The following is a 24,328-nucleotide window of genomic DNA, read 5'->3' as shown; positions in this document are numbered from 1 at the left end:
GATGCAGAGTGAGCATTCTGAACTTGGGAATCACTAGAAAAGAGTTCAGAATGGAAAGATCTAGGATAGGACACCAGGAGCCTTCTTTTTTGGAACTAGAAACAGCCTGAAATAAAAGCCCTGGCCTACCTGCTGAACAGGAACCGATTCTATTGCTCCCAGATGAAACAGACAAAATTTGTTTTGCTACTTCTGCCTTTTGGTTTGGAGGAACGTCTGGGAATCCCTTGGGAGCTGGAAAGGTGCGGAAAGAAAACTTGTGCCCCAGGACACCATTCTGATCACCCATTTGTCGGTTGTGATACAGGCCCAGACATCTGGAAAAAGGGCCAGCCTTCCCCCTAAAGGACTCTCCAGTCAAGCAAGAACAGGCAGAAGTTGTAAAAGGTCATTGAGAGTGCTTTCATTGAGATGCAGGCTTGAAGCTTCCCACCTTAGAAGTGGAAGCCTGCCACTGCCTATACCTTTGAGGGGTAGCTGTCTGTCCCCTAGAAGATTTGTAACCCCTAGTCCTGGAACGGTTCTGTCTGCTGGAATCAGGAAAGGTCCAACTGTTGGAAGGGTAATTCCTGCTAAAGCGAGGGGGTTGAACTTGCAGAAAATCTTTAACATTTTGCCAATGCTTGGCCTTATCCTCAATTTTCTTAAGCACCTCCTCAGCTTTGCTGCCAAAAAGATTGTCTTTATGTAAAGGTACATCCAAAAGCTTAGCCTTGACAGATTCTGAAAGAGGCTGTTCTCTGAGCCAAGCGTGCCTTCTAATAACAGATCCAGTAGCAGTAGCCCTACTGGAGGCCTCAAGGATGTCAAAACCACAATGCAAAGAATGCTTACTGACCAGAATGGCTGAATTCAACAAATCCTGCATCTCTTTACTCTCTGCCAAAAGAGGTATATTTACAATCCTACACTTAATAGCCTCGAAGGTGTGCTGTTGGTACTTCAGCATATGAAAAAAAACAATTGATAGCCCTAATAGCTAGGGTGGCAGAGGTATAAACTTTCTTGCCCCACCTATCTAGGTTCCTAGATTCTCTGTCTGATGGAACAGGATTCCTGGTAACAGTGGCCTTATCCCCTTTAGGGCCCTGAGAAATAAAGTACAGTTGTGTACACGTACCATAAATGCAGATGTTCGAGTGTATTCACTGTTGCAGTCATTACATTTGGGTAATCTGCTGGCAGGTTGCCCTCAGTCGGCCTGAATAACAAAGTTTTGGGTCCTGCGTCAGTTGCTGTCTCCTCTTCCATGACGTCAGGTTGTCAGGGGTATAAGCAGCCGAAGCCATTTTATTCAGTTTTTCTTGCCCCAGATGTCAAGTGTCCCCCAAATGGGGAGCAAAATAAAATATATATATATATATATATATATATATATATATATATCTATATATATATATATAAATAAACAGCAACATATATAAATGCACTTTTAGCCAGATAAACTTTACCTTCATCTAAAAGCAAATACACCACAAAGGCTTTAGAATATACTGAAGAAAGAGAAGTTATAGAAAAGGGGGATGGTGGGTGGGTAACCCAGTCTGCAACAATGAATACACTCGAACATCTACATTTATGGTAAGTGTACACAACTGTACTATGTTCTTCGTGTTTCACTGTTGCAGTCATTACATTTGGGTAGAATCCCAAAGCTATGGATGGGATGATGGAACTAAACAGCATTAGAAGCGGCTATAAGGCCCTGCAGAACTGCAGTGGCAAAGCCTGCCCTGGATTTAGAGAAGAGAGACAAATGATAATGCTTTGTGAAGGTGTGAACAGAGCTCTAAATAGCAACTTTTAGAATGTCTTCGGTTGGAACTTCTCTGAGAAAGGCTGCTGAGGTAGAGGCAGCCCTGGTGGAATGTGACCTGATTCCCTTGGGCACAGATCTACCATGATGCAAGTAGCAGAAATGAATGCAGTAGCTTATCCACTTAGAAATAGTCTGCTTTGATATAGCCTTCCCCTCTGATCCTGTTGCAAATTTCACCAGTAGTTGCTCAGACTTTCTTAGAGATTTGGTCCTGTTTAAGTAGAAACTTAGTTGCCTGTGCACGTCCAATGAATGCAGAATCGTCCAATGAATGCAGAATCCGCTCCCCCTTGTTCTGTGGATTTGGGTAAAATGCTGGCAGGTGAATAGTTTGGTTAAGAGCCACACTGGATACCACCTTAGGCATAAAGGAAGGATTGGTCCTGAGGGACACCCTGTCCGGGTAAAATGTAATAAAAGGCTCCACAGCCATGACAGCCTGTAGTTCTGAAATCCTTCTTGCTGAAGTGATTCCCAAAAGGAAAGCGGTTTTCCAAGATAAAAACTTTAAATTCGCAGTAGCTGCTGGTTCAAAAGGAGGCAGGGTGAGTTTTTCCAGCACAAAATTGAGGTCCCATGCAGGAGTTGGTGATCTTCTGGGAGGCCTTAAATTTTTGTCCCCTCTAAGATACTGTTTTAGCAGAGAATGAGAAAAGATGGGAGGCTCCGCGTTGTAATAAGCCGAGATGGTAGAGGCATGGATTTTTATTGAAGAAAAAGATGGGCCCTTGTCAAGCATCTCAGTCAAGTATTGTAAAATCTGAGGGATATTTGGTTTTGCTGTGTTCATTCCTTGGGCTTGGTTCCAAGTACAGAATCTCTTCCATTTATCAGCGTAAGATTTTCTAGTACTAGGCCTTCTGGCTTCCAAAATGACATACCTCACAGATTTACTGAGAGGTGTTGTCTGAATAATTACATGATCAGCCATGCTGCATGGTTCAGAGCTTGGAGCTGAGTGTGCAGAATTTGATTGCTGCGTGCAGAATTTGATTGTAATGCTGAGACAGTAGATGAGGTATTTGAGGCAAGTACCAAGGAGGGAGTTGAGACATATTCCTTAGAATTGGGTACCAGTGCTTGCGAGGCCAGTCCAGAGCAATTAGGATCATTTTTGTTTTTTTCCTGTCTGACCTTTAGTAAGACCTTGGAGAGAAGTGGCAGAAAGGGAAAGGCATAGACTGATAGGTTTGTCCAACTGAAGGATAGGGCATTCACCTTCCATGCTTGTCTGTGATAAGTCCTTGAGCAGAATTTATCCAGTTGATCGTTTTGGGGAGAGGCAAATAGATCTTTGTCTGGGCTCCCCCATTTCTGTGTTACCATGATGAAGATTTGGGGATCCAGTTTCCACTCGTGCGGGTCCATAAGATTTCTGCTTAAGTCGCCTGCCAGAATATTTTGTTTTCCTGGTAGGAATTGAGCTTGAAGATGTACTTGGTAAGTCAAGGCTGTGTTCCACAATGCCATGGCTAGTCTGCAAAGGGGATAGGAATGTGTACCACCCCCTGATTGTTTATGTACCACATGACCATGGTGCTGTCCGTCTTTATCAGTAGTTGTCCAAGATGAAGTAAGTCTCTGAAGGCTGTCAGGGCATTCTGAACAGCTAACATCTCTTTCTGGTTGATATGCAGATGCATTTGTTTTGGGCTCCATATGCCCTGACTGCATCTCCCTGCCAGGTGGGCCCCCCAAGCATAGTCTGATCAGTCTGTAGTTAGGGTTTGGGTGGCAGGGGGTAGAGTGAATGACAGTCCATTGTTTTGGTGACATGTCTCTGCCCACCAAAGAAACTCCTGTTGTAGGCAGGGAATGAGAGGAATCATTGTTTCCAGACTGTGACAATCCTGACTCCATAAACCTTTTAAGTACCATTGAAGTTTCCTCATATGCAGTCTTGCATATGGAATTAGTAGAATGCAGGATGTCATGAACCCCAAAGCCTGCAGAATTTGTCTTGCAGACAACTGGGCTTTTGTTGCCAACCGTTTGAAGTATATAGTCAGTTGCCTTTGTTTGTCTGGTGTAAGGTAAGCCATCTAGGCAGTTGTATTCAAGCTTGCACCCAGGAATGTAATTTTTTGAGAGGGTACCAGTTGTGATTTCTTTTCATTTGTGTACCTTAGGCATGTTAGAAGCCTTTTTACAAATGCCAGATGTTGAAGAAGAATGTCCTTGTTCTATGCTTCAATGAGACAGTCGTCCAGGTAAGGATAAATTTGTATGCTTCTTTGCAAAATGCAATTACTGGTGCCAGGCACTTTGTAAAGACCCTGGGTGCAGTAGATAAGCCAAAGGGCAGTGCAGAGAATTGGTAATGCATAAAACCTGCCTTGAAGCGGAGGTATCTTCTGCACGATTCCCTTATTGGGATATGCAGGTATGCCTCTTAAGTCTAGAGTCACTAACCAAGCGCTCATGCCCAGCATAGGCAGTAGCTGTTGTAAAGTCAGCATTTTGAATTTTGGAATGTCCAGGAACGTGTTCAGAATGGATAAGTCCAGTATTGGAAGCCAGGCATTCTCTTTTCTGGGTACCAGGAACAGTCTTGAATAAAAACCTTGCCCTTTTTCCTGTTCTGGTACTGGTTGAATAGCCCCCATATCCACGAGGGACATAACTTGTTTCTGAGCCTCTGCCCAGTGATTTTGAGGCAGATCTGGCCAACCATTTGGAATTGGCAAAGTATGGAAATTAAATCTGTACCCCTGGGATACTATGTTTAATACCCACTTGTCCTGGGTAATTAACTGCCAATTTTGAGCATGAAGTGCTAATTTCCCCCCCAAGGGGGTTGCCAAAAGATAAGTACTTGGTGATGGTAGACGGAAGTCATTGAGACTGCTTACTGTAGGGTTGTGCTTTGTTTCCTCCAGATTTGGAGGAGGAGGCACCCCTTTGCTTTGACCTGTAAGAACCCTGTGACTGGTACCTAGAGCCTTTTGAGCGCCTGGATTTGCCTTGAGAGGCTCTGCTGGACACAGGACAGGATCAATTTTTAGTAGGCCAGTGCCTACTGAACCTGGGTGGCTGCACTTGTAAGAAATATTTTACAGTTTGCATAGATTTAGCTTTGTCTTCCATTTTCTTTAAAACCTCTTCTGCCTTATTACCAAACAGAGCATCATGCTGGAAAGGGGAATCCAACAACTTAGCTTTCACATGATCAGGCAGATTTTGCTCCTTGAGCCAGGCATGCCTTCTAATCACAGATCCAGTAACTGCGGCCCTACAAGAGGCCTCCAAGGAATCAAAACCACATTGCAAAGTATGCTTTCCAACCTGTTCTGCTGCATGCAATAATTCTCGTAATTCTTTATTTGCCACACAATCAGAAATCAACATCATTTTCTGTTTCAATAAGTCCATAACATGCTGTTGATATTTAAGCATATGAAACTGGCAGTTTAAGGCCCTAATTGCCAAGGTTGCAGATGTATAAACCTTCTTTCCCCATCTATCCAGCGCCATGGAATCTCTATCAGGGGGGTAGGATTTTTGGTTGTAGAGGCCTTTACACCTTTGGGACCCTGTGAGATAGTTTCAGGATCAGCAGCAGGATTTTTGAATAGAAATTTGTGGGAGTCAGGAACCCTGTAATATCTGTCTGGCTTACTAGGAGCTGGAGGTAGGGAATCAGGAGCCATGCTTGATTCCGAAAACACATCATCAACAATGTCTAATACAGGAGGTATAGCCAAAGGCCTATGCTGAGGAAGAAGGAGGAAATCCCTAAGCCTCTTTTGTGATTCAGAGAAATCCTGACTCTCCCAATGAAAATGTTCCCTTAAAGTATGCAAGGTTTCCCCAAAAGAATAATCCTCAGGAGGAGATGCAGATGGGATGGATTCTTCTGCATCTGAATCCTCATAGGGTGGTATAGAAAATTCCTGATCAGAAGAGGAATCAGAAGAAATAGAAACCTGATCTGAAGATTCATAATCAGTGTCTTGTCTAGGCCTCTTAGCAGGGGGGGTTGTGAACCCCTGATCAAGGTAATTAAGTTCTCAGCCATTTTGATCATCAGTTTTTTTAGGGGGGGGTTGTGAACCCCTGATCAAGGTAATTAAGTTCTCAGCCATTTTGATCCTCAGTTTTTTAAGCATAGGGGCATGAGCACGTGGCTCATGTGTCAGTTTTTTAGACTTAGAAGATGTTTTTCATCTTGTTTTTGAAGCTGGCGTCAAAAATGTTGAGGCCTGAAAACACCCTCAGAAGCCGGTGTCTGCTCAGCGGCTCCGGACCCATCCAAGGGAGAGACATCCGTGGGATCAATACTCTGAGAATATTGCGGCATACTGGACTCTGCATGGGTCTCGGTAGAGGCCACCGACTCAAAAGTAGCGGGTATCAGGAGCTGCAAAAGCACCTCACTGAGTACCAGCGACTGGCTTAGGAGAAGCTTCGTCGGTTTTGAACCTCAACGGTTGCCTCTGTCTTTTCTTTGTGTTTTTTGTGAACTCCGGTAGTCGGATTGCTAACCAACGACATTTCAGGGTAATTAAATTTGGATCCAAAATATTTTGAAGCAAAAATATACCGACGCTTAATAGTGCGTTGGTTAAATCTAGCACAAAACCGACAGCAAGGCAAGTTATGATCTGGGCCTAGGCAAGGAATACAGTACAAATGAAAATCCTTATAAGGTATTTGCTTCCCACAAGTAATGCAATTATTAACTTTTACAGACATCGGTAAGGAGAAAGAAAAAGTTTCCCCAACGGGGTACTTGGCTTTCGTTGAAGACTTCAGTTCTGAAACTCGAATGCAAAAATTTCAGGAGTCGGCCGACCAGCACTTGCGAACTGCTTCTGCTTCGGGTACCGTGCGGCAAGAAAGACTGAACAAAATGGAGTCGGCTGCATGTTTTATACCCCTGACGACCTGAAGTCATGGAAGAGGAGACAGCAACCGAATCAGGACCCAAGATTTTGTTATTCAGGCCGACTGAGGGCAACCTGCCAGCAGATTACCCAAATGTAATGACTGCAACAGTGAAACACAAAGAACATCCTCTGGATCCGCCAACGGGTTCCTGAAAAAAAAAAAAAGAGAATCAGGAACTCTGTAGTACCTGTCAGGTTTCCTGTGAGCAGCGGGAACAGAATTTGGAGACAAGGAATTTTCCAGAAAAACATCATCAACAACTTCCAACACTGGGGGGAATAGCAAGAGGCTTATGTTGAGGTAAATCAAGAAACTCCCTAATCTGTTTCTTAGATTGGGGATAATCCTGGCTTTCCCATTTAAAATGTTCCCTGAGGGCATTTAAAGTGTCACCAAAAGAGAACTCCTCTGGAAGAGAAGCCGATGGAATAGACTCCTCTGCATATGAATCCTCAAAGGGGGAAAAAGGCTGAGAAAATTCCTCCTCATCAGCAGAAATGCTGGAAGAAATAGATCCTGAACAGGACAAAACTTCCCTACTACTCTTAGGAGGGTGAGGCTGAGAACCCCTGATGAGAGTTAAGAAGTCATTAGCCATTTTAACCATCTGGGATTGTTGAGAACCAGAAGGAACTGGAGCCTGCCTTTTCATAGGCTTACGGATGGAAGGCTTACCTGCAAACCTGAATTGAGTCGGGAGGCCTGGTAACCACCAAAGGAAGAAGCAGCAGGAGTAGAAGGAAGAAGTTTGCTGTCAGATCGCAAAATGGAGGCCTCAGACCCCGAAGTCAGCTTAGTGGTACCGACTCCAGCAGAAGAGGTGACCGGCGATAGGTCGGAAGACAAACTGGAGGCCGAAGGGACTCGGACTCAATCAAGGCCTACAGATGTAAATCTGTAGACTGCAGGGACTGCAAAAGCATCTCACTGGCTCCCGCCCGACTGACGACCAACTTACCCTCATCCAAGGACTTATTTCTCTGAGGCCTGTCAGGGTCCTTGTTCCTTATGCTTTTTCAGAATATCCGAAGCCTGAAGACCGGCGGACGCCATACCCACAAACTTAGACCCAACTCCGAAATGCTTAACCAAAATCTTAGCCCGACGACAGATAGTAAGCGGATTAAAGCAGGCACAGATTACAACTAGGAATGTTGTGATCAAGGCCTAAACAGATAATACAATAGGAATGAAAATCTCTATGGGGAATCTGCTTTCCACAGGTAAGGCAATTATTAGCTTTTTCTGACATTCATTAAGGCAAGAAAAAAGGATCTCCAACGGGGTACTTAGCTGTAGTAGACTTCAACTCTTTGTAGTCGGAATTCAACAAAGGTAAACTGCCGACCGGCACTCGTGCATGAAAAGCTTCTGCTTCAGGCTCCATGGCAAGGAAGACTGAGGAAGTGACGCTGGCTGCCTCCTTTTGTATTGGACGCTCTGACATCCTTTATAACCGACGGCAACTGATGTCATTTTTACCTACCTTTGATATTCTGGCCGACTGAGGGCTACCAGGAGCCAGATAATCCATTTGTTAGGACTGCAACAGTGAAACACAATGATCATCCTATACTTTTTTTGAGAATAAACTTATGCTTTGCAACTCATTTTTACTTTTTTCAAGTATCCTGTTGGACTCATCAAAATGACTGTGATGTTTAAAATAGGAGTTGAAGCTGAGGGTTATAACCCAAAAGCACCTAATAAAAGTGATGCTACAGGCTAGCAACTCAAATCTAGGAAGATTTTATTTTTTAATTAGTATCTGTTAAAAAATGTACTATAACAGGGCCATTGACATTGTGTCAGTCCACAGGTTTACTCCCCAACATTGCAGAATCTCCAGATGTCAAAACATGTGATGCACTACATTCTTCCACTCATGATCATCTTCGGGCATGCAACCAATGCAAGATTTACAAAGGTGTATGACATGCGCACTTAATGACAACAGAAAAAAACAACAAAACAAGTGTCTCCCTCCCATCCAGTCCCATATCTACCTTATGGTAAGTAACAGCAGGGCGAGTAAGGCCATGCTCTAAGACATGTTCGAACATTTCTATATCCTATAAACCACAGGACACTATAGTGGAACAGAACATCTGGGGAAGACCATAAACACTCTCATCACACATCTTAAGTTTTGTGCGTCAATGAAAATTATTGCATTTTCATGCAGGGCCTCATACTGACAATAAAAAAAGTACAGTTGTGTACACTTACCATAAATGTAGATGTTCAAGTGTATTCACTGTTGCAGTCATCACATTTGGGTTATCTGCCTGCCGGTAGCCCTCAACAGGCCTGAATACCAGAGTTTTGGGATTTCTGCGTCGGGTGCTGTCGCTTCTTCCATGACGTCAGGGGTATAAAATATGCAGCAGACTCCTTTACATCAGTTTTTCCTGGCCCAGATGTCAGGCGCCCCCAAAATAGGAAGCAGTTGTATGGTGTGGCACACCCCAAGCAAAAAGCAAATACACACTGTATAAGATAAGCCAAATCAAAAGGAATAGGTAAAAGCAAAAGACAATCAGGGGGCTGGAGGGAGGGTAACCAGGACTGCAACAGTGAATACACTCGAACATCTACATTTATGGTAAGTGTACACAACTGTACTATGTTCTTTGTGTTTCACTGTTGCAGTCATCACATTTGCGTTGATTCTCAAAGCTATGGAAGGGTGGAGGAGGCCCTGTAAGACTGCTGTGGCAAATCCAGCTCTGGATTTAGAAAAGATAGGCAAGTGATCATGCTTGGTGAAAGTGTGTACTTTGCTCCAGGTTGCACCTTCCAGGATGTCCCTGGTAGGGACTCCTCTGAGAAATGCAGTAGAGGTAGATGTTGCCCTAGTGGAATGTGTTCTTATCCCCTCTGGGGCAGGTTTTCCATGGTGCTTGTAGCAGAAATGGATGCAGTGTGCTATCCATTTAGAAATGGGTTGCTTTGAAATGGCCTTGCCCTCTGCCCCTGCAGCAAAGCTGACTAGCAGCTGGTCAGATTTTCTGTGAGGCCTAGTTCTGTCCAAACAGAATCTAAGCTGTCTGTGCACATCAGGGAATACAGTATCCTTTCCCCTATATTCTGAGGATTAGGGAAAAAAGTAGGCAAATTAATGGACTGGTTTAAAGCCACATGAGACACCACTTTGGGCATAAAAGTTGGGTTAAGTCCTGAGGGAAACCCTGTCCGCATGGAAGATACTCACGGGTTCCACTGCCATAAGGGCCTGCAGTTCAGACACTCTTCTTGCTGAAGTGATGGCTAGGAGTAAAGCTGTTTTCCATGAGAGGAATTTTAACTCTGCTGTAGCAGCCGGTTCAAAGGGTGGAAGTGGTAGTTTTTCCAATACAAAGTTAAGGTCTTAGGCTGGAGTGGGAGCTCTCCTGGGGGGGGGGTCTTAAATTTTTGGCTCCTCTAAGGAACTGTTTTACCAGAGGATGCAAGAAGAGGGGTGTCTCAGTATTATAATGAGCTGAGATGGCAGAGGTATGAATCTTAACTGAAGAGAAGGATAGGCCCTTGTGGAGCATTTCTGTTAAGTAATCTAGTATATGAGGTAAGCTGGGCACAGTTGTGCCCATCCCCCGAGACTGGCTTCAGAACAGTATCCTTTCTACTTTTCTGAATAGGACTTTCTAGTACTAGGCCTCATTGCCTCAAGAATGATATCCAGCACCTGCTTACTGAGGGTTGCTGGTGGTGAGTTCAGGGGAGTAGCCAGGCTGCAAGGTTCCGGGTCTGCAGCTGAGGGTGCAGAATCTGGCCCACCTGCTGGGACAACAGGGAGGGGTCTGAGGCAGGTGCCATGGTTGTAGCATTGTCAGACTGCACAAAAGATGATACCAGTGCTGGTGTAGACAGTCTGGTGCGATCAGGATTGTCCTTGGCTTGTCCTGTTTGATCTTTAGTAGAACCTTCGAGAGGAGAGGCAAAGGGGGAAAGGCATAGACTGAGAGGCTTTCCCAGGAAAAGGTCAGGGCATCCACTTTCTAAGCTTGGCTGTGGGGAGTTCTGGTGCAGTATTTGTTCAACTGATAGTTCTGAGGGGAAGCAAACAGGTCCACCACCTCTGGTGTCCCCCATCTGTTCCTCAAAAGCTTGAATATTTTGGGTTCCAGTTTCCATTCGTGTGGGTCCATGAGATTTCTGCTCAAGTCATCTGCCAGTGAATTTAGTTTGCCTGTCAGGAATTGAGCTTGTAGGTGCACTTGGTCGTGTGGGTCCATGAGATTTCTGCTTAAGTCATCTGCCAGTGAATTTAGTTTGCCTGGCAGGAATTGGGCTTGTAGGTGCACTTAGTTGCTCAAGGCTGTGTTCCACAGAGCCATGGCTAGTCTGGGTATGGGAGTGGGTAGGAATGCATTCCCCCCTGCTTGTTTATGTACCACATAACTGTGGTGTTGTCTGTAATAGTTGACCTGGAAGAATAAGGCCTAACATTTATTTTTGATTGATATGCAGGTGCATCTGCTTTGGGTTCCATTTGCCCTGAATGCACTGTCCTGCCATGTGAGCCCCCCCATGCATAGTCTGATGCGTCTGTTGTTAGGGTTTGGGCGGCAGGGGGTAGAGTGAAAGCGAGTCCATTGTTGTGGTTGCAGGCCTCTTCCCACCAAAGGGACTCTGCCCTTAGACAAGGAATGATAGGAATCATAGTTTCCAGGTCCTGAGAATGTTGACACCATAGACTTTTTAGGTATCACTGAAGTTTCCTCATATGCAGTCTTGCATATGGAATTAACAGAATGCAAGAGGCCATGAACCCAGAGCTTGCAGTATTTTTCTTGCAGATAGCTGGGCTTTGGTGGCCAGAAGATTGAAGTAGTTTGTCAAATACATTTGTTTCTTTGGAGTGAGGCATGCCATCTGGGAAGCTGTGTTCAAACTTGCGCCCAGGAATGCAATCTGTTGGCAGGGTACTAGGTGTGATTTCTTTTTGTTGATGGTGCACCCAGTGAAGTTAGAAATCTCTTTACAAATGCCAAGTGCTGTAATAGCAAGTCCTGACTTTCCGCCTGAATCAGGCAATCTTCCAAGTATGGGTAAATCTGAATACTTTTCTGCCTGCAAAATGCAATGGCTGGAGCTAGGCACTTTGTGAATACCCTGGGCGTAGTAGATATGCTAAAGGGAAGTGCAGAGAACTGATAGTGCATACAGCCTGCTCTGGAGCGTAGGTATTTCCTGCAAGATTCCCTTATGGGGATGTGCAGATAAGCTTCTTTTAAGTCTAGGGTTGCCAGCCAGGAATCCTTGGCTAGCAAAGGAAACAGCTGTTGGAGAGTTAGCATTTTGAATTTTGGAACCACCAGAAAGGTGTTGAGAATAGACAGATCCAGGATAGGATGCCAAGAGTTTTCTTTTCTGGGAACCAGAAATAGTCTTGAATAAAAGCCTTGTCCCCTTTGTTCTGCTGGGATAGGTTGAACAGCCTTGATGCTGAGGAGAGAAAGTACTTGCTTTTGGGCCTCCGCCCACTGGTTTGAGTGGAGTTCTGGCCATCCACTTAGGGCTGGAAGTGAGTAGAAGTGAAATCTGTATCCTAGGTAAACAATGTTTAAAACCCATTTGTCTTGGGTAATGCATTCCCATTTTTCTGCATGCAGGGCGAGTTTTCCTCCTAAAGGTGCAAGTACTTGAGCAAGGCTTGGAAGAGTTGAGCATAAGTCATTGTGCAACTTTTCCATAGAGAGGTGGCTTACTACTCCCTGTTTTGGATGTGGGAGCACCCCCACTGCTTAGATCTGTGCATAACCTGAGACTGAAGCCTTGGTGGTCTGCTGCCCCTGGGTTTGGACTGAGAAGGCCTGGAAGGGACTGGAAAGGGCCAGTTCTTTGAAGGCCAATGCCTACTGAATCTAGGTGGTTGTACTTGTAATAAATCTTCAAGGGTTTGCATAGATTTAGCTTTCTCCTCCATCCTTTTGAGGACAACTTCTGCTTTGTTGCCAAATAGGCGCTCTTGGTTTAAGGGTGCATCCAGTAATTCTGCTTTAACATGGCCTGGCAAGTAGTGTTTTTCCTTGAGCCAAGCATGCCTTCTAAGAAAAGACCCAGTGGCAGTAGCCGTACAAGATGCTTCAAAAGCATCAAAACCACACTGCAAAGTATGTCTAACTTGGTTAGCAGAATGCACTAACTCTTGTAAATCTTTGTGTTCTGTATGGTCAGGAATCAACATAATTTTCTGTTTAATTAGCTCCATAATATGCTGCTGATACTTTAACAAATGAAACTGGGAATTTAAGGTCTTAATAGCCAGAGTAGCAGAGGTGTATACCTTCTTACCCCATCTGTCTAAACCCCTAGAACCCCTGTCAGAAGGGGTAGGATTCTTTTCAGCAGTAGCCTTAATGCCTTTAGGTCCTTAGGAAATGGTCTCTGGGTCCGCAGAAGGATTCTTGAAAAGGAATTTGAGAGAGTATATAGTACCTGTCATTTTTCCTGGGAGCTGGAGGCAAAGTATCTGGGGTAAGGCTGAATTCCAAGAAAACATCATCTACAATCTCCTGAACAGGAGGGATAGCTGGAGGCCTGTGCTGAGGTAGGTTTAAAAATTCCCTGAGTCTCTTTTTGGACTGAGAGTAGTCCTGGCTTTCCCAGCGGAAATGCTCCCTAAGGGTATGCAGGATTTCACCAAAAGAAAAATCTTCTGGAGGGGAAGCAGAGGGAATAGAATCCTCTGCATCAGAATCCTCATAGGTAGATAAGGGTATGTCCTGGCAGTCAGAAAGAACAGAGATATCAGATTCCTGCTCAGAAAAATCAGAAGGAAAATTAGTTCTAAGACTCTTTGAGGGGTAAGGCTGGCTTCCCCTAATTAAGGTAATAAGGTCTTCAGCCATTCTAATCATTTGTTTTTGAGGCATGTGGGCCTGAGAATGTGCTTTGGTCGTCAGTTTCCTAGGCATAGTGTGAACTTTAGGCCTGAGAAATTCGGTATTTTTGGCTTGAAACAAAGTCGTCGGTTTAATATAAAAATCTGTAGGCCTGAATACACCCTCAGAAGCTGATGCCGGCACAGCAGCTCCGAACCCATCCAAGGTAGAGACATCCGCAGGTTCTATAGTTGAAGAAGCATCTTGCGGCATACCAGACTCCAAATGGGTCTTAGTAGAGGCCTGCAAATTTATAGAAGCGGGTATCAAGGGCTGCGAAAGCACCTCACTGAGTACCAGCAGACTGGTGACTAGCTTAACGGTAGCATCATCTGCAGTTTTGGACCTATGTGGTCTGTCTCTGTCTTTATCCTTACTTTTTTTGAAAGATCGGTAGTCAGATGGCTTATCGAAGCCATTTCGGAGTACGGAGATCAAGAGCAAAAGAATTTAGCTACAAAAATTGCCCAACGAATAGTTCGGGCGTTAAACAAGGCACAAAATCGACAGCGAGGGATGTCGTGGTCTGGGCCTAAAGAGGTGACATGGTAAGAATTTAAATCTTTATGAGGTATTTGCTTTCCACAAGCAAGACAATTATTAATTTTTTTGGACATCGGATAGAGCAAGAAAAAAGGATTCCCAACAGGATACTTATCTTTTAGAAGACTTAAGGTATGAAACTCAAAAATGAAAATTTCAGGAGTTGGCTGACCAGCACTTGCAAACTGCTTCTGCTTTGGGACCGCACGGCAAGAAAGACTGATGTAATGGCATTGGCTGCATGTTTTGTACCCCTGACGACCTGACATCATGGAAGAAGTGACAGCACCCGACGCAGAAATCCCAAGACTCTGGTATTCAGGCCGGCTGAGGGCTACTTGCAGGCAGACAACCCAAATGTGATGACTGCAACAGTGAAACACAAAGAACATCTGTGACAAGATAAATCCAGGTGATACAGGATATAATTTCTGGGAACACATTTCAAGCAGCATTTCTAGTATAATATGTGCTATTACAAAACTTTCGTGGATGATGTAATCAAGTTCAGAAATGAATGTCATCAAAGTAAATTATTTGCACTTTTAACCAGTCTGAAATTGAGTTAGCAGTCTATTGTACTGATGAAACTAAAAGGCAAGTTTCTTCTCTAAACATTTTTTTCACTCTTTCTCTTCAATTTATATTGGTCTTTATTAAACTGGAAAGGATTACAATGACGATCAGAGGCTTAAAATGTACTGAGAGGTATTGAGCTTGTGGACAATTAAAAAAAAGCTATCTATAGAAGTCAGCCTGCATTATGTAACTGGAGCTGCATTTCTCTTCATCTAGGTAATACACAACAAACTAGCTGTTCTTAGCAAGTCTTTCTACCCAGGTCATAATGCAATGATTGTTCAAAAGGTACACTTAGGGCAGACAGTGACATCAGGAAAAATACAATGAATTCACAGTAAGCTATAAATGCAGGTAAATTCAAAGGGAAGCCCACATCATGTCACTTAACCTCTTGTCAGTGGAAAGTCCCCAAATCAAGGCCACTTTTTTATATACTGACACAAATGAGAAAGTTGGTAGTATGACAGAATTTACATCCATATGTATTATGTGAAAAGTAATTCCACAATTTAAAAATGTAACATCTTCAATATTCTGCCACAAAATCAGAAACTTCATAAGAAACAAAGCAAAATGTTGACGTAAAACAAAGGATATCCCTGAAAACTAGTAACACTCATAGGTTCATATATTGGTACTAGGCTAACTGCCTTTTTAGGCCATTTCAAGCCTAGCCAATTACCCCATGTGAAAATCAAACCTGCACCTTGTGTCTATAAGGTAAGCACCTTAACCATTATGCCAATCTTCTCAGGTCAGGATTCTCAAACCTGCCACTTTGTTCCAAGCAGTATAAAAGTTATACCCACTTTTAAAGGGCACAGCATTATTGTGCAGTAAGGTCTCTTGTCAATATTCAAGTAAAATAAATGAGTTCTATTATGTCTCCATATTCATACTTCATGACCTGCTTAATTGCATTTCTAGGTCAGGTGGAAGCTACAGTCTTCTCATTTAAGGGGCTACAAGAGAGTAATGCCAGTACTTAATATGGTGCCAGCCCATCACTGGATGCAGACAGATACACACACACACACACACTCATATGACAGTTCATCCACAGCATGTCTATAGGATGTGACAGGAAAAACTGGACAGAGAAGGCATCCCAGCCAAGAACTAACCTGGAAAAACAAGTACTGTGAGGCACAAACTAACTGCTGCACCACTGCTCTATGTATTTTTGGTCAAGCTGCACTTCATGCTGTTGGTTCTGTACATTAAACTACTCTGGATTTCATTACATTTACTCTAATACCACCTACTGGATATTTTTTTTACTTAAAGGTGAACCGCACCCACAGACTCAAAAAACATGTTTATTTCATCATGGTTTGATGTTTCCTACATTTAGGACGGTCTGGAGCTATTTACAGGTTTTTAAATATTTTTATACGTAATTTCTGAGTCTGACCACATGGGGTCTGGCATCTTGAAGTATTTCTAATTATTTAGTCTGCCTCCAGGTATCCCACAATGCAGTGCTCATCTGTAAAAAGTTACATCACACAGACCTCTTTCTTCCTAAAGCTCCTGTCACTGCATTGATTTTACATGAATACACTGCTGTCTTTCAGTTAGTTTTAAGTAACATACCGCATTGTTAAATGACTACTTAAAACACAAACAGTGCAAATACCACAGAACAGACTTTCAAAGTACTTTTTACTGCTGCTGCTTTTTAGAATGGCTAAACTACAGATCTTTTTGTGAAGTCTGAACTGTACTACTTTGACTAATCTCCCACCTTCCTTCACACCTAACTTCCCTAGCTATCAAAGTGCTAAGGGTAAGCTGAGCTGTTACCTGCTGTGATTGAAAGCTCACAACAAGCAGGAGATGTGATTCAAGTACCGTTTCCTTGTTCTAGACTTTACTTTCATAGGGGAAGGACCAGGGAACTGCAACATCACAGCATGAGTGGGTTTTTAGGACGGTCATGGTGATGTCAGTTTGGGGAGAGAATTGGCCAGAAAACTACCTGTATTCAGTGACCTTGATGACATCAATGAATTGGAGACTTTTCCAGGGCAGGTTAAAAGTTTTTTTGAAAGTGAAACCAACACAGTACAGTAAGTTTCTAGTGGAGACAACCAGTCAATTTAAAATATTGTAAATGCTGTGTTGTTTATTCATAGCAGGGACAATAAACAGGGAGAGAAAGTACAGAGAAGTTGAGCATTTAAATAACAGAATCCCGTTATACTTTAATTCACTAACTAGGCTGCAAATGAAAGGGACCTTAATAGTCCCACTCACCTACCTAACTACTAAAAAACCGTCTCACAGCCAACCAATGCAAGTCTTTGGAATGAATACAGACTTATCTGTATTTTTTGGACTCCTATCCCAAACCGGTACACTTCAAGATTCTTGGAAATGCATCAGGTAATGGAATATCAAATTGATAACTTTTATCAACAAACCATAGAAATAGATATGCACTTAATAGCTGAATGTTGAGAAAAGTAAAAACGATACAATGGAAGTACTTTATAAACCAAAAAGAAAAGTGGAGAGACGCACACAAACATCATGCTGTTCAAATGCATTAGCACACGTAATGACATGTAGGGTTGCATTATGTTTGAAAATGCCTCATCAACACTTGTCACAAACATACAAATTGGCAGGTTGGAAGTCAGGATGCACTTCTGGCTGAAAAAAGAAGTACTTTTCTCCGTTTAAGACTTTTAAATTGGGAATACAAGCCCTTCTCAGTATCTTTGTTTTGGATATCTAGGTAGTTTACAGACTAAGGACATTTACCCCCGTCTACACTTCAAGTTAAACTGCTACATTTCCTGAATAAGTTTTGAGTTTGGTCTTGTTAACAGTCCTTGCTAGTTCAAGTAAAAGTTTTACTTAAGCATGGAGTATGAGGCCGACACAAGCAAAACAAAACCTAATGCCTACAAACATGACATCCTGGTTATGAAAAAGGGAAATTATCACCCTTATTATTGGTAAAAAGAAGACTGATATATTTACAAACTCAATTAATCATATAGAAGGCTGACTTTTAAAGTTACTCACCATGCCAAGGTGTACAAATGAACTTGTCCCTTGGCACTGCACACCACCACATTTCCAAAATTCAAACAAAAAGAGAAACTACAGGGTACAATGAACCAAAATTAAGTATGCCCTGTTTGACATATGCTGTTATCCAAATGAACAATTCTAATAACAGCATCACCGTGTGCTTTACACCTTTTATTTCCCAATTTAAGGTCAGTTTCCACACACAATAAATACAAAGCCAGCTATGCTGTGGATGATAAAAGAACAACAGTTTGTTGTTAAGCTCACCACTGTTCATTCGAGAATCAGGGACAAAGATTCTCAAATCAGGGAGGGGTACTACTTAACTACAAACAGTACTCGCTTACAACTCTTCTAACAAACAAAGTTAACATTTTCTGAAAAATGTGAAACATCTAAATATGATCACTTGTTACTATTGCCTTGCTTCCTCACTTTTCTGCTACAAAAATCACATTTTGGTGGAGACGGAAGAAAACACGGAGACAGAATTGGAGACACTGGAGAGCTTTAGCCAAATGAAGCAGAAATCGAAAGTTTCTGCCAAGCATTCAGTCTGACAAAGGCAATACACAATGATTTACAACATTAATGAGCTGTAGAGCATACAAATTTAGTAAAATACCATAGGACAGTGTTAAATTATTTTTCTGTTCATATTTTTTGGAACGGGGTGGGGGGGGGAGCGCTGGAGAACCAAGATACTGATGAGTCTTGTAGTGGGAGACTAGCTTGAGAAGTACAATTTAAGACTCCACAGCCCAGGTCCCCCTCAGCCACAACAAAGGGTGCACTGTCCTGCACCATGTGGTCCTTTACACACAGCTGTGGAATGGCTTATGGATAACAAGCCCACACAGTGGGGTGAAACTGCGTTAATTTCACCTCCATCATTTAAAATATTCTGTTTCTTAACCAACAGGTGATATTAAATGACATGCAGGTGTGTGCATTTATTAACTTTATGTTGGTGTACACTGCGTAACAAGGGGAAGAGGGGTTTGCTGCTTGTGAAGCATGTGTTCAAGGTGCAGTGTAAAACAGAAGCAACAGTAAACAAGTTACTACTTTAATGAAGTCTTGTTGAGGTGCTTTTTACCTCATCTAGTTACGAAAAGCTGGGGACTTGATTCTACTGCAAAATTATAACTATCATATATTTAACAATACAGTGTTACAGACCATATGTACATTGCATGCAAATACTGAATATTTTCCCAGCAAATAAACCTATGTAAAAATATTCCCCCTTCCTCCCCGCCCCACTGGGAAGAAATTAATTCTAATCCAGTGTTCTAGGCCCCTAGGGGGCCCCTTTCACTCTCCACACGCCCAGTGTTTGGTATGACTAAGAGCTATTCAGAAATGTGGGTTCTACTACCCCTACTGATACAAACTTCTTACTTCTTGCTGCAGTCAATCAGGATGCCACTGTACTTTTGGTCAGCGTAGCTCATAGTCACCACAAGTGTATCGTTTATGACACAGACACTGAAATAGGAGCAATATCCTTAAAATAGGATCATTCAGCTAAAAACTTGGACATCTAATTAGCATAGAATTTGAATACCAAATAGCACATAACATTTCCAGTAGGAATGTGAGATGACTATATCACAAAATTCTACCACATAATGTTATTTATTTTTGCTTCAGGGGAGTTGTTAGATGTGTAGTCTCCTTCATTAAATTATTAGTGTGCTCATGTGTCCATCACATAGTGTGGTTTTCTGTGTACTATAGAGTTTGAAATCATATGAGGGGATTCAGAAAACTATGTGAAGTAGTATATGAACTCTGAAAACAGGGACATACCTGCATAAATAGGAATATTCAAAAATAAGGCCTAAAGATAGGAAAGCTGCTCCAAGACACACTGCCTTCCCACATACTTTAATTCAAGGTTACTGAAGAAGAAAACCCTATCCTGGAACTCAGAAGACACAAGGCAGAGAAAACTATCCTTGCTTGGACACCACACTGTCAAAAGACGCACATGCACACACACACTACTCAAAGCATGCACACTTATAAGAGCAAGTTGAAGGATTTCTACTGCAACTAGGACATGTCTTTATGATGGGAGAAGAAAGCAAAGCACCTGACAATAATAATAAAAATGGATACAGGGAGAACATGGGGATTCCACACAAAAGACAACTGAGCAGAGATCCTGAAGAACCAAATACTGAGTCAGCAATGCCAACTATTGATCTGCTGTGCTACTTTACTGTACAACAGCAAAGAAAAATATACAAGACGAAAGAAATGAAACAGAATGGATCTAGTGATGTACATTCATGGTTTATTTTCCAGTGCATAAATGAATCTTAAAATAGTTTTTTTCTCCCTCCATGTTTTACAAATGACAGCATTCCTACAAACATTCAGCATTTTTAACTCCTTACCTTCACTTATAGCAATAATCTTAACAGTGTATGTGCCATTGACTATGTGAACAGATTCCCGATCAGGATATTTAATGAACTTAATATCAGCTGTAGTAGGGTCTATGGATATCCAGTTATCTGCATCTAAATCTTTGGCATATCTGTTTAAGAGATGAAAAAATAAAAATCACAAAGCATGAAAATTTTGAATGCATTAGTAAAATACCTGTAAGAACAACAAACTGTGAATTAATTCATTTTATGCAACTAGTAAAGACAAAGGTCTATTTATGCATTGACCACACAGCTGGTTATGTGCAAGTGTTGCTCCAAAGAAGCCCATTTTAATTCCAATAATCTCCTGGCTTCTCAACTGAGCTACTTAATTTATTATGCAAGTCTAATCTTCAAGCTCTTCTTAAAGTAAAATTTCTATAAGCTACCCTTAATCTATCAGATTTCCCGCTCTCTGTGGCACAGACCGATGGAGCCTTCTCTGTGACCTAGGTAACTAAAGTTTGACTTTACCTGGGTTCTAAACAGTGGTTTTATCTTTTCCTTTGAAGATAACCTATTAATTTAATATAGGTTTCATATTTTTAGGTGTTTTTCATCTCTGCTCCTGTCAACCATCAAGCATTTCCTCATCTGTCCTGAGTCCACCTTTTTCACTTACTACTGCACAGTCCCCACAGAGAAGATGATAACCAACCAGAAGAGCAGTCATGCAAGTAGCCACTGTGGTGTTTCTGTTACTGTTTGCAGTTTTTAACTGGGGCCTTAGCTCCTCCTGTAGTGTATTATATGAGCACCTGTATCGTGTGTGTGTGTGTGTGTGTGTGTGTGTGTGTGTGTGTGTGTGTGTGTGTGTGTGTGTGTGTGTACACACTTTCACCCATTTGCTAATAATGGCTACTATCACCAGTTTAGAAAAGTACAGTTGGGTACACTTACCATAAGTGTAGATGTTTGAGTGTATTCACTGTCGCAGTTATCACATTTGGGTTATCCCTGCCAGGATAGCCCTTGGCCAGCCTACATATCAGAGGTTTAGTATTTCTGTGAAGGTTGCTGTCACTTCAGGACTGATGTTAGGTCGTCAGTAGTATAAAGCAAGGCAGCCAACGCTATTACATCAGCTTTTCTTGCCCTAATCTGTCAGGAGCCCCTAAGTGGGAGCCAGGTTCTGGTGGAAGAACCCCACCAGAAGAAAGTAAATACCAAAATGTCCCTTGTAAACAAAGAGAAGAAAGAAGAGGGGGCTGGAGGGAGGGAAACCAGGACTGCAACAGTGAATACACTCGAACATCTACATCTATGGTAAGTGTACACAACTGTACTATGTTCTTCGTGTTTCACTGTTGCAGTCGTCACATTTGGGTTGATTCTCAAAGCTGAGGAAAAGGGTAGAGGCAGTCAAGGAGACTAGGGGCTGGCTAGGATGCCCTGCAAGACTGCAGAGGCAAATCCTGCCCTGGATTTGAAGAAGATAGGCAGGTGGTAATGTTTGGTAAAGGTGTGAACAGATATCCAGGCGGCAACCTCCAGGATGTCCCTGGTGGGGACTCCTCTGAGGAAAGCTGCAGAGGTGGAGTCTGCTCTGGTGGAGTGAGTCCTGACCCCCTTGGGGGGAGGCTTTCTGTGTTGCTTGTAGCAGAAATGGATGCAGTGTGCTATCCATTTGGAAATTGTTTGTTGGGAGACGGCTTTGCCCTCTGCCCCTGCAGCAAAGCTAACCAGCAATTGATCAGTTTCTGAAGGATTTTTCCCTGTCTAAGCAGAATCTTGAGCTGTTTGTGAACATCTAGAGAGTGCAGGATCATTCCCCCCTTGTTCTGTGGATTAGGGAAAAAGGTGGGCAAATTAATAGATTGGTTGATAGCCACACTGGACACCACTTTGGGCATGAAGGATGGGTTAGTCTTGAAAGAAACCCTGTCAGCATGGAAGATGATGAAGGGGCTCTACAGCCGTGAGTGCTGGTTCGAAGGGGGGCATGGTGAGCTTTTCCAAAACAAAGTTAAAGTCCCAAGCTGGGGTTGGTGCTCTTCTGGGTGGCCTCAAGTTGCTAGCCCCTCTTAGGAATTGTTTGATTAGAGAGTGTGAGAAAAGGGGCTGCTCAGTGAGGGAAATGAGAAGAGATAGCAGAGGCATGAATTTTAATAGAGGAAAAAGAGACCACTGTGTAGCAGTCAGCCAAGTAATCCAGGATGAGAGGGAGGATGGGCTGTGCCGTATCAGCTCCCTTAGCCTGAATCCTGGTGCAGAACCTTTTCCATTTGTCAGCATAAGATTTTCTAGTGCTAGGGTGTCTGGCCTCACGTATAACATCTATAACCCGTTTACTGAGGTTGGCAGATTGATCGGTGGTTAGGGAATAAGCCAAGTTGCCAAACTGAGGGTCTGCAATTGGGGATGCAATGAATTCTCCTTCTCTCTGGGTCAGGAAGGTTGGAGTATGAGTGAGATACCATGGTGGCAGTGGGGACAGGCTGCACAGCAGTGGGTACCAGTGCTGGTGACGCCAGTCTGGAGCAATAAGAACTGTCCTTGGTTTTTCCTCCCTTATTTTGAGCAGTACCCTGGGGATGAGAGGTAGTGGAGGAAAGGCATAGACCGATACACTGGCCCACGAGAAGGGCAAGGCACCCACTTTCCAAGCCATGCAATGATGCTCCCTGGTGCAGAACTTGCTGAGCTGATGGTTGGTATGGGAGGCAAACAGGTCGACCTAGGGCTGCCCCATTTCTGAGTTATTGGAGTGAAGGTTCTTTTGTCTAGCTGCCACTCATGTGGGTCCAGAAGAATTCTGCTTAAGTGGTCTGCCAGACAGTTTAGAGAACCTGGCTGGAATTGTGCTAACAGGTGGAGTTGCATGGCAGAGGCTGTGTGCCAAATGGCCATGGCCAGCCTGCATAGAAGGTAAGAGTGAGTCCTTCCCTGCTTGTTGATATACCACATCACAGTGGTGTTATCTGTTTTGATCAGGAAAGCCCCTAGGGAGAAAAGGGGCTTGAAAGCTGTCAAGGTGTTCTGGACAGCTATCATCTTTTTTTGGTTGATGTGCAGATGGATTTGCTGTGGGCTCCATTGGCCCTGTATGCACCTGCCATCCAGGTGTGCACCCCAGGCATAGTCTGATGCATCTGTGGTGAGGGTCTGGGCAGCTGGGGGAGGGTGGTGAGAAAGGTAGTACCTTGTTGGGTTAGCATGCTGCTGCCCACCAAAGAAAATCTTTTCTGAGGCAAGGTATCATGGGTATAAGAGTTTCCAGGTCTTGAGAGTATTGACACCAAAAGGCTGTTTAGGTACCATTGAAGTTTCCTCATATGCAGTCTGGCATATGGAATGAGTTGAATGCAAGATGCCATGAACCCCAGAGCTTGCAGAATTTTCCTTGCAGATAAGTGGGGTCTGGTGGCTAGTTGAGAGAAGTAGGCTGTCAGGTAAGTTTGCTTCTCTGGTGTAAGGAATGCCATCTGGGATGCTGTATCCAGGCTCGCTCACAGGAATATAATCCTTTGGGTGGGTACTTGTTTGGATTTATTTTCGCTGATTGTGTACCCTAGGTGGTTAGTAGGGACTTTACAAAGGCCAGGTGCTTGAGCAGCCTTTCTGGGCTGTCTGCCTGCATTAGGTAGTCGTCTAAGTATGGGTAAATCTGGATATTCCTTTGTCTGCAAAAGGCAATGGCCGGAGCCAGACATTTTGTGAAAACTCTGGGAGCAGTAGATAAGCCAAAGGGAAGTGCAGAGAATTGAAAGTGCAGAGATCCAGCCCTGAAACATAGATATTTCCTGCATGATTCCTTGATAGGAATGTGGAGGTAGGCCTCTTTTAGGTCTAGGGTGGCCAGCCAAGCATCTTTGGAGAAAATGGGTAGCAGCTGTTGGAGGGTGAGCATTTTGAATTTTTTTATCACCAGGAAGGTGTTTAGAATGGAAAGATCAAGGATGGGGTGCCAGGTGACCTCTTTTTTGGGTACCAGAAAAAGTCTGGAATATAAACCTTGGCCTTTCTGTTCTGCAGGAACATGCTCTATTGCCCTCATAGAGGGTAGGGAAAGGACTTGCTTTTGTGCCTTTGCCCATGGGTTTGGAGGTAGATCTAGGAGCCCTTTTGGAGTTGGAATGAAGTGGAAAGAAAATTTGTATCCCTTGGACACTATGTTG

General features: G+C 43.2%; 1 protein-coding gene across 1 annotated transcript in view; it reads right to left on the bottom strand.

The window, feature by feature from the left end:
- The window catches only part of LOC122796737 (desmoglein-2-like), a 1,662,953-nt gene that overhangs the window by 228,609 nt on the left and 1,410,016 nt on the right, over window positions 1–24,328 (bottom strand). Inside the window, exon 10 of the mRNA XM_044065446.1 lies at window positions 20,175–20,317. Within this exon, the coding sequence (XP_043921381.1) occupies window positions 20,175–20,317 (143 nt within the window). The remainder of the gene's footprint in view (window positions 1–20,174; window positions 20,318–24,328) is intronic.

Source organism: Protopterus annectens, chromosome 3.part0 (assembly GCF_019279795.1).
Source record: "Protopterus annectens isolate FY-2018-M chromosome 3.part0, PAN1.0, whole genome shotgun sequence".
NCBI lineage: Eukaryota > Metazoa > Chordata > Ceratodontiformes > Protopteridae > Protopterus > Protopterus annectens.
Note: the sequence above shows the minus strand (reverse complement) of the source record. Positions and strands in the feature narration are given on the sequence as shown.